The following is an 11086-nucleotide window of genomic DNA, read 5'->3' as shown; positions in this document are numbered from 1 at the left end:
CTAAGATTAATAAGACAATAATTAGATTAATGTGTGAGCTTGTTTTGAGAAACCATCAAACAAGAGGTTAATTGATTTACTAAATTGATTCACCACTACAAATCTTATTTAATCCAAATCATTAATCTAGAGAATTAATTAGTTTAAACATTTGATCACCGCTTAAATTAGTTAATTGTCTAAGGGCTAGGAGTAATGAATATGAACCTAACCACTTTGATTGGTAGCCAATAACAATTAATCTATCATAAATATAAATAACCATAGGAGTGAATTGGTTGAACCTAAATAGAAACATCTTTATCAAATTTGGTGAATTAGTTGTTTGTTTTAGTCATTTAGTTAATTAAGTGTTGCTTAAGTTTCTAGTCTTGAAAAACTAGAAGAAAAACCTTTTACTTTCATTAATTGTTTTAGTTAAAATTAGTTGTTAGTTTAATTTTCCGTTCCCTGAGTTCGACACCTTACTTACTAAACTATACCACTAAAAGACAGGTTCACTGCCTTTGTGTGCTAAATATATTAATAAAAGTAGGGAATAAAACAAGTGCATCTTACACACATCAAGTTTTTGGCGCCGTTTCCGTGGAACGGTTCTAAATAATTAATCTAATTCCTAATTTTTTTCGATCCTTTGTGTGAGTTTACTTGCATAAAGTTACTTTATTTCAGTTAGTAGTCAGTAATTAGGTTTTAGTATCTGTTTTAGTTTTAATATTTTTTTAAAAACACACTGGTACTCGCCGAGTGCAGTCGCACCTACTTGGCGAGTAGCAGCGTAATCAGCAGTTAAATTTTCGATTTCTTTTAGTACATTTTTTTTGTTCTTTTTACACTTTTATTTTGTTTATTTCAGGACTTTCATGACCAGAGGATCAAACACCCCGCTGGTACCCCCGTTTGAAGACCCCGAAACCGAGTTGAAAAGAAACAAGGGAAAGGACGTGGAGAGTTCAAGTACACCAAAGAAATCACCCTTGTCCAATTTGAAGACTGTTTTTAGGAAAAAGAAGAGCAGCAAATCAGGAGCATCCAGTCACCACTTGGGCCAAGATGAAAGATGAATTCATTGATCACTTTTGCCCACCTTCCATGATAGCCAAGTTGAAGAAGGCCATTGCTAACTTTGAACAACAAGCTGGAGAGTCGCTATATGAAGCATGGGAGAGGTACAAGAGCTTACTAAGAAACTGCCCACACCATGACCTTAACAGCCAGCAAGAAGTATCCATCTTCTATGATGGATTCAATATCACAACCAGACAGTTACTAGACTCGCAAGGCCCGCTCACGAAGAAGCCACCCCCGGTGATCAAAGAATTGATTGAAGAATTCTCTAAACACTCTAGAGAATACCACAACCCTAGGCATGATGGCACTAGTGTAGCCGCTTATGCAGCTACTGAAGACTTATCCGCGGTCATGGCTATGCTAAAAACAATGGATAGAAGGATGGATAAGATGGATCAAACAATCCATGCTATTCGGGTGGGTTATGAAAACTTCAATGGGCCTCACCTCACTAGAGACTGCGATTTAGATGAGAATGGCAACAAGAAGGCGCAAGTGTGTTATTCAAGTGGAGACCGATACGATGAAGACTGGCGCAAACAAAAGAAAGATTGGCTCCCTTATGAAGAGCACAAGAAAGCCAAGGAGGAAAGGTTTAGGCAAAAAGGGAGAGGGTTCTACCAAAAGGAGGAGCCGGTGCAAGATAGGAAGCCCAGCTTGGAAGAAATGCTCACAAAATTTGTAGCTGCTTCAGAAAAAAGACATAGTGACCATGATGCTGCAATTCAAGAAACAAGGACCATGCTAAGGAACCAACAAGCATCTATCCACAATATAGAGACACAACTTGGGCAACTTGCTCAACAAATCAACCAAAGGTCACCGGGCGAACTTCCTAGCAAAACTGAAAATAACCCACAAGGCGCGCAAATAAACATTGTCACAACAAGAAGTGGGAAGATAATCACTCCCCTAGCACCTATTCAGACTGAGCTATCCAAGAAATCACAGAAAGAAGAGGCAGAAAAGCAAACAGAAAACCAAGAATTGCACTCTGACAGTCCTACTCGCCGAGTACCACGTATGGACTCGGCGAGTACATCACAAAATCCGATTCCACAGGTTCCTGAAAAACTTTACCAGCCTCCCATGCCATACCCAGCCCGAGCCAAGAAGAAGAAGCAGGAAGAGGAGTATCAGAAGTTTCTAGATCATATCAAGACTCTTCAAATCAACATACCCTTCATTGAAGCCGTCATGCAAATGCCCAAGTATGCAAAGTTCCTTAAGGAACTTCTCACAAATAGAAGGAAGATGGAAGAAGTGAAGAAGGTAGTACTCAATGAAAACTGCTCAGCTGCTATGCTAAATAAGCTACCAAAGAAGAAAGGTGATCCGGGGAGTTTGACCTTACATTGCCAATTTGGCAACTTGACCATCATTCATGCCTTAGCCGATTCGGGAGCATGTGTGAATCTAATGCCATATTCGTTCTTTAAAAAGCTGGATCTCCCGGAACCAAGGCCAATTCGCATGGCAATACACTTGGCCAACAAAACAGTCACCTTCCCAAGGGGCATATGCGAAGACATACTAGTCAAGGTGGACAAATTCGTCTTTCCCGCTGATTTTATCATCCTAGACATGGAGGCCGATCCACAAGTGCCAATCATCCTTGGAAGACCCTTCCTCAACACAGCAAGTGCCATAGTAGACATGAGGGACTCAAAACTCACCTTGCAGGTAGGAGAAGATTCAGTCACATTCGGAGTGGACCAAGCCATGAAGTATTCAAGGAACAGTGACGAAAAGACATTCTCAATCGATATGTTAGATGAGTTACTAGAGGAAGGCATAATTGAAGACTCCATCAAGTTCACAGCTGAGGATGAAGAATTTGATCCAGAAAAAGACTTGATGGAAATTGAAAGACTGCTGGAAGAAGCCGATTTATGAAGAATTGGTAAAGAACACAAACAGTTCTACTCGCCGAGTAGGACCGATATACTCGTCGAGTACCTCTGAAGAAAAGGCAGAAGTCGTAAATACAGCCACCAACTCGCCGAGTACCCTACCTGCACTCGGCGAGTCCAACAGTCAGAGCCAAAAATCGGAGCTTAAAACTTTACCAGATCATTTGGAGTATGCCTTTCTCGAAGAAGGCAACCAAAAACCAGTAATTATAGCCTCTGACCTGACCAATTCTGAAAAAGAAGAACTCGTGCAAGTGTTGAAGAAGCGGAAACGGGCCATAGCATGGAGCATCACCGACATCAAGGGAATAAGTCCATCCTATTGCTCCCACAAGATCAACCTGGAAGAAGGAGCAAAGCCGGTTGTGCAACACCAAAGAAGACTGAACCCGAATATGCAAGAAGTAGTCAAGAAGGAGGTGGTCAAGCTTTTAGATGCGGGAATTATATATTCCATTTCCGACAGTCCATGGGTGAGTCCGGTCCAAGTAGTGCCCAAGAAAGGAGGGATGACAGTCATAACCAATGAAAAGAACGAGCTAATTCCGACACGAACGGTAACCGGTTGGAGAGTGTGCATCGATTATCGAAAGCTAAACGATGCCACTCGTAAAGACCATTTTCCCTTACCTTTTATTGATCAAATGCTAGAAAGATTATCGGGCCATAGCTATTATTGCTTTCTAGATGGATTTTCGGGATATTTTCAAATACCCATAGACCCAATGGACCAAGAAAAGACCACATTCACTTGCCCAAGTGGGACTTTCGCTTATAGACGCATGCCTTTTGGGTTATGCAATGCACCCGCGACTTTTCAAAGGTGTATGACAACTATATTCCACGATATGGTGGAAAAATTCATGGAAGTTTTTATGGACGATTTTTCCGTATTTGGATCATCTTTCCATGATTGTCTCACTAATCTTGACTTAATGCTTGCTAGGTGTGAAAAAACCGACTTGGTACTCAATTGGGAGAAATGCCATTTTATGGTCAAGGAGGGTATAGTGTTGGGCCACAAGATTTCAAAAATGGGAATTAAAGTGGATAGGGCAAAGATAGACACTATTGCCAAATTACCCCCACCAACCAATGTGAAGGGTATTAGGAGTTTTCTAGGACATGCGGGTTTTTACCGGCGTTTGATAAAAGATTTTTCCAAAATAACTAGACCTCTAACACAACTACTACTAAAAGATGCACCATTTAATTTTACTAAAGAGTGTTTAGAGGCATTTAAATTTTTAAAGGAAAAACTAACTAATGCCCCGATCATTATTGCACCAAATTGGAACTTACCTTTTCAGATTATGTGTGATGCTAGTGACTATGCATTAGGAGCTGTCCTTGGTCAAAGGGTTGATAAGCACTTTCAACCCATATATTATGCTAGCAAGACTCTAAACCCAGCCCAAGAAAATTACACCACCACTGAAAAAGAATTACTAGCTGTGGTGTATGCCTTTGATAAATTCCGCCCTTATTTGTTTTTATCTAAAACCACTGTTTTTACTGACCACTCGGCTATCATGTATTTGTTTTCCAAACAGGATGCCAAGCCAAGACTGATATGATGGGTGCTACTTCTTCAAGAATTTGACATAGAGATACGAGACAAGAAGGGAATGGAGAATGTGGCAACTGACCACTTGTCAAGGCTTGAGAACCCGCAATTGTAAGAAGATAAAGTTGGAGACGACTTCCCGGATGAGTACATCATGGTGACAGTGGGAGAAGAGCCATGGTTCGCGGACATAGCTAATTACTTAGCTACAAATTACATCCCGAAAGACTTTAGCAGTCACCAAAAGAAGAAATTCTTTGCTGAATTAAAATATTACTTTTGGGATGAGCCATACCTCTTCCGAAGCTGTGCGGATGGGATCATACGAAGATGCGTATTCGGGAAGGAAAGCCGGAAAATACTAGAGCATTGTCATAGCGGGCCCACGGGTGGACATCATGGAGCACATTACACGGCGAAGAAGATCTTTGACATTGGGTTTTATTGGCCCACGATTTTTAAAGATGCAACCTAATTTGTCAAAGAATGTGATGCTTGTCAAAGAGTGGGAAACATTTCATCTCGAAATGAAATGCCACAACATAGTATCCAAGTATGCGAGGTGTTCGACGTGTGGGGAATTGATTTCATGGGACCATTTCCCATGTCTAAAGGAAACAAGTACATACTAGTGGCGGTGGATTACGTATCTAAGTGGGCGGAAGCACAAGCATTACCAACAAATGACGGACGGGTGGTAGTACGGTTTTTAAAGAAATTATTCTCACGATTTGGAGTCCCGAAAGCCCTTATAAGTGACCGAGGCACACACTTTGCCAATGATTAATTGGAAAAGGTGTTAAAGAAATATGGGGTCATCCATAAGTTTTCCACATCATACCATCCACAAACTAGTGGACAAACCGAAGTGACAAATCGAGCTTTAAAGCGAATTTTGGAGAAATCGGTGGGGAGCAATCACAAGGAATGGTTGGATAAGCTAGACGATGCACTTTGGGCCTTTCGTACAGCTTTCAAAACACCTATTGGTACCACACCATATAGGTTAGTTTATGGAAAGCAATGTCATTTACCGGTGGAGCTAGAACACAAGGCGTTTTGGGCTTTGAAGCGGTGTAATTTTAACATGGAGGAATTAAAGAGCAACCGGTTAATGCAAATGAATGCTCTTGAAGAACTAAGGAATGATGCATACTCCAGCTCATGGCTATATAAAGAGAAGACCAAGATGTGGCATGATAAGAGGATCAAAGATAAACAAATTCATGAAGGCCAAAAAGTGTTTCTCTTCAACTCAAGACTAAAGCTTTTCTCGGGAAAACTCAAGTCAAGGTGGGATGGGCCTTTTATAGTGAAGACGATGTTTCCACATGGTGCTATAGAGCTATTATCAAGAGATGGCACACCTTTCAAGGTCAATGGTCATAGGGTTAAAAAATATGAAGAAGGAGTCCCCCGGAATGAAGGAATGGAAGAGCTGCTGTTGCTGGAAAAGATTGCAGCCACGTAGAAGGGGAGGAGTCCAGCTAATGACTCCCTAAAAAGAAGCGCTTCTCGGGAGGCAACCCGAGTTTCAAGTTTGCATTTTATTTCCTTTTCTTTTAATTTATTTTTCTTTCTTTTCTTCATTTATTTTGAGAACATATTTGCTTGAGGACAAGCAATGCTTAGAGTGTGGGGTGGATGGTTTAAAAAAGAGAAAATACATAAAATTTTTCAAAATTACCACAAAATTTTCAAACTGTAAGGTTTACTCGCCAAGTAGGCACGTATACTCGGCGAGTACCTACCCGAGTAACCCGAAAAAAAAACGCGTATTTGAATATGTACTCGGCGAGTAGGTCCTTTCTACTCGGCGAGTAGCCGATTTACACGGGTGAATTATAAGTCTGTAAAAAGAGGTTTTTTTTCACCCACTACACCACATACTCGCCATGCACAGCGTGTCCTCGAGCAGTAGGTGATTTTCGCGATTCCAAGTCTCCGATCTTCTACTCGATTTGTATCATTCAACCAAAAAGGTAACATCTTTACACTATAAACTCCTTAAAGGTTCGATCTTTATCGTGGATTTTCCCCGATTTTACTTGATTTCGAATTTGGAGGTTTCCTCAAATTCTAGGGTTTCAATTAACCATAAATTACGTGATATTAGGACGAATTTCTTTATGATTTGTGGTTAGATAGGCCATTACAAACCCCTGTGAAAAAATTGGATTATTAACTGCTATATACAGGTCCGAGACAATACAGTCCCACAGCTCATCCTACTCGCTGAGTAGGTCGTGTACTCGGCGAGTAGATGACTATTCAGACCCACTTTCTTGTTTTTAATTACTGGGTATTGTTTGCTGGTGTGTTTGTTGGTGTTTGTATGCAGGAACCATGTTCAGAAGGGGGCAGTCTTCGCGCGGAGGAAGTCAAAATGATATGCCATGGCTTTCCTTTCAACACATAACGTCCAAGTCATCCCAAACCCGGGCTAGAAACAGGTTGGAAGCCTTAAAACAAAAGGAAATTCATCTCCCAAATGCGGTTGATTGGGGTTGGCTAGGCAATGTCGGGTTAGAGGAGGAACTTACACCATATTTGGTGAAAGAGTGTAGTTTAGGATACACCGCCATTACGTGTGATGGGTGGTTACAATTGTTCAAAACTTCAGGAGCCCGTGTATACTGAGTTGTGCTGGGAGTTTTTCGCTACCATCTCATTCCGAGGTGGTAGTGAATACTACAATCCCAATGTAATCTCTTTTTCTTTGGGTGGAGAGCTGCGACAGTGCAGCATTGCTGAGTTCTCTTGGAGGTTGGGAATTTATGATCAAAGCGTGATGATGACAGAAGATTTTGAAGCATTCTTGGAAAACAGCCACAAAGAACTTCCTGAGGCAGTGGTGGCCTCGAGATGGTGGAACACAATAGCCAACCGAGTTTATATTCCGTCCACCGCTCAAGAAGGCCACATCCGCTCACCAATCCACCGCCTTATTCACCGATTTGTTGCCAGCACCATCAACCAAAGGAAGGATTGGGACAAGGTCCCGACCCTTGACATCTTCTACTTATGGAGTATCATTACTCCCGAAGCCTTTTGCAACCTCCCATACTGCATTGCCAAATTCCTTGCCGAAGGGGCGGTTAAGGAGAAAGTCAATTCAAAAATCAATGGGGGAATGTTTATCACTCGACTGGCCAAGTCATTTGGGATACTTGATCTGCCGCAAGCTGTAGCGCTCACGGTTATCCACCCTCCACCATTCAACACGACATTATATCGAAGGGCAAGGATAGTCAAAAAGTTTGGTGACTCGTTCACCATCCCACATGAAGACGAGCCGACGATTCCGGAGGAGCAGGGGAGGCCGGTCAGACAACGTAGCGAGCGGGTACGAGAAGACCCACCGGTTATTCCGGTGGAGGAAGATAATGATGGATGGAATCAATTAGAGTACCGCCGCTATCTAGATGACATTGGGCGAGGGGTGAACTACAATAACCAATCTTTTCAATATCTTTTTCAACAAATGAATATCACCCCAAGGCCCGATCCCGGATATCCATATATCATGACTTGGGATGAGCGGATGAGGAGGAGAGCTGGAGAAGGAGGAAGTGGCACGGGCGGAGCCGATATGGAGGATGAATGATGAAGAATTGTTTTCTTTTATGTTTTTTTATGATGTTTTAATTATGTTTTGGACAAATGTTAAAATACTTGGATGATGTTTGTTTTGGTGGTTTGATTATTAGTGTTACTTTTAGTTGTTCATTTTTTTTCAGGAAAGAAGATTAGGAGGAATGCTAAGTTGAGGGTCAAGGAGGGATTAAAAGATTTTCAAGAAAAAAAATGGAGTGTTGTTCTTAGGATTGAGTCCGTGCAAGTTGAGAGTGATGAAGTGTGCTATTACTAAATGAATTAGAAGAGAGGGTCAGGTTGCATTTCCAATTAGAGTCAAATGAAGCATCAGCTGTATTAATTTTTGGAACTGTCAGTTCTACTCGCCGAGTACACAAATTATACTCGGCGAGTACCTGAGTTATTGCACGATATCGTTCTAAGACAAGAGCTACTCGCCGAGTCCGCGATTCTACTCACCGAGTAGCCTGCTAATTTTCGAATTCCAGAACTACTTTGGGCACTTTCACTGCAACATTTATCCACTTTTTGGGAGGAATTGTCTCTGGAGATATTCTAAAGAAGATTGTTCCTTAAAACTTTCGAGCCGTCAACCACATGAGACGCATGACACCCGAGCCATGGACGAGGAGTTGAAGAAAGGAGTATCAACCTATCGACTGCTACCCCAGGGGAATTTGTTCCAATTCTCTCTATATTTGCATTTTTTTTAATATGCAATGAGGGCATTGCATAAAATAAGTGTGGGGTAGGGGGTTGGTCACATAAATAGGAAACTTAGAATCTTAATTTAGGCTAAATTTTTAAATTTTGTTGCATACCAAAAATATTACTTAGAACTTAATTTAGAAAATTTTGGTAAAAGTAAAATTAGGATTCCATGTTAGAATTGTGTTGATAATTGCATGATAACCCAAATGTTTAGTTGAACCTATATACGTTCTAGTGCATTTGTGGCTTCCTTATTCCAGTGAAATCATGGGACAAAAACACGACCCCGCTCGGCCCAAGGGATGCAATATGTTTAGCAGCCTAAACCTGAAATGTATCCAGGAAGATTATTGTCGTTAGCCAATAAAGGTTGAGATTGAGCGCCTCTGCTTAAGCATGTAGGGATTTGAGTGGAAAAAGTGAGTTACATGTTAAAAAAAAAAAAAGAGGATTACAAGAAAAGTTTGAAGAATTTTTGGAGCATCAAAGTCAAATATGAAATTAGAAGATAAAAAATTCCAAGAAATTCAAAAAGTTGAAGATACCAAAAAATCAAACAACAAAGTGGTGAATTCAAAGAGATTAAAGATCAAATTACCAAAGGAAGTGAAGAATTCCAAAAGAGCTCCATAGTGGTATCGAAAAGTTGTAATTCTAGATTATGTATGCTTGGGTTGCTCAATTAAAAATACCTTGAGGTTAAGAGGTTTTCTGAGGATGGATTCGGAGGGTTGCATAAAATGAGCATAGTTCGGGATGAGTGGGCAATTGTTTATGAGGATTGTGAGTATTTGGAGTATGAGAGGTCCTTAGGAAAAATTTTAGACACAAATGCACGCGTTGCGGTCTCGGCATAATGGCTGGGTTAGATTGGAGTTATCATATGTGATTCTAATATGTTTAAAATTTAGTTTTGCTTAGGGGCAAGCAAAAGTCAAGTGTGGGGTATTTTGATATGTACATAATTAGTTAGTTATTTAGTATACAATTTTATTCATTTTTAACTAATTATGTGAATAATATGGACAAAAGGTACTTAATATTGTTTAAATTTTGTTTTCAGTCCAAAAGACATGCTTGGGAGTGAAAGGGAGCAAGGGAAAGCAATTAAAGACCAAAGAATGAAGATTGAGGAACAAAAGTCCTTCTACTCGGTGAGTACACGAGTCTACTCGGCGAGTCCAGCTGAATATTCCAGAAGATAGCCACGACTCCTAATCTAAGACGGATAACAACGAGTCTACTCAGCGAGTTGGGTCTGCTACTCGCCGAGTACCCCCTGTTTTGAGATATCTATAAAAATCGAACCTTTATCCGAGGGGAACACACTTTTGGCGATTTTTGAAGATCCTTCTACGATTAAGAGCACTGGAAGACGCTGAGGAATTCTAATCTCCAACCTTTTGAAGAATTGAAGCAACTAGGTTAATCATTCCACTTAGCTTTAGGATTTAAGTATGTTTAATGTAGTTGAACTTGCTTTTGTGTGTGATTTTACTGCAACTATGAACTAATTTTGTTTTTGTTTCTGTTTGGGGAATACCAAGGAACTCCTATGGTTTAATTCTTAGTTTTGATTAATTGTTTATTGGTGATCTATTAAATTAAGTTTGTTAAAGACCCTTATGCATTAATCACGATTATTTTCTGTTAATTGGAAGACAATTAAGCTGCATGAACATCTCTTAGTTGTTAACCTCATGTCTATGTGAACACCAATTCATATGCTTAGGAATAATGATTATGAAACTAAGATTAATAAGACAATAATTAGATTAATGTGTGAGCTTGTTTTGAGAAACCATCAAACAAGAGGTTAATTGATTTACTAAATTGATTCACCACTACAAATATTATTTAATCCAAATCATTAATCTAGAGAATTAATTATTTTAAACATTTGATCACCGCTTAAATTAGTTAATTGTCTAAGGGCTAGGAGTAATGAACATGAACCTAACCACTTTAATTGGTAGCTAATAACAATTAATCTATCATAAATATAAATAACCATAGGAGTGAGTTGGTTGAACCTAAATAGAAACATCTTTATTAAATTTGGTGAATTAGTTGTTTGTTTTAGTCATTTAGTTAATTAAGTGTTGCTTAAGTTTCTAGTCTTTAAAAACTAGAAGAAAAACCTTTTACTTTCATTAATTGTTTTAGTTAAAATTAGTTGTTAGTTTAATTTTCCGTTCCCTGAGTTCGACACCTTACTTACTAAACT

The 11086-nt window shown here is 39.8% G+C and overlaps 1 protein-coding gene and 1 non-coding gene across 2 annotated transcripts; one reads left to right on the top strand and one right to left on the bottom strand.

Moving 5' to 3' along the window:
* Window positions 1-1101: 1101 nt before the first annotated feature.
* LOC111915109 (small nucleolar RNA R71) lies at window positions 1102-1208 on the bottom strand. Its single transcript, XR_002858052.1, has one exon. It is a non-coding gene; the product is annotated as a small nucleolar RNA R71 (small nucleolar RNA).
* Window positions 1209-1422: 214 nt separating this feature from the next.
* On the top strand, window positions 1423-2967 carry LOC128127385 (uncharacterized). Its single transcript, XM_052765867.1, has 2 exons — window positions 1423-2213; window positions 2322-2967. The coding sequence occupies exons 1-2, from the start codon at window positions 1423-1425 to the stop codon at window positions 2965-2967; spliced, it is 1437 nt and encodes a 478-aa protein (XP_052621827.1).
* The last annotated feature ends 8119 nt before the right edge of the window (window positions 2968-11086 follow it).

Source organism: Lactuca sativa, chromosome 7 (assembly GCF_002870075.4).
Source record: "Lactuca sativa cultivar Salinas chromosome 7, Lsat_Salinas_v11, whole genome shotgun sequence".
NCBI lineage: Eukaryota > Viridiplantae > Streptophyta > Magnoliopsida > Asterales > Asteraceae > Lactuca > Lactuca sativa.
This window is presented reverse-complemented; position numbering and strand designations above follow the sequence as displayed.

What these genes read in the sequence shown, in the direction of transcription:
- LOC128127385 (XM_052765867.1), top strand. Translation starts at nt 1,423, where the DNA reads ATGGCTATGCTAAAAACAATGGATAGAAGGATGGATAAGATGGATCAA. An exon ending in CAGGAAGAGGAGTATCAGAA is followed by an intron (nt 2,214 to 2,321) that starts GTTTCTAGATCA and finishes CACAAATAGAAG; the next exon opens with GAAGATGGAAGAAGTGAAGA.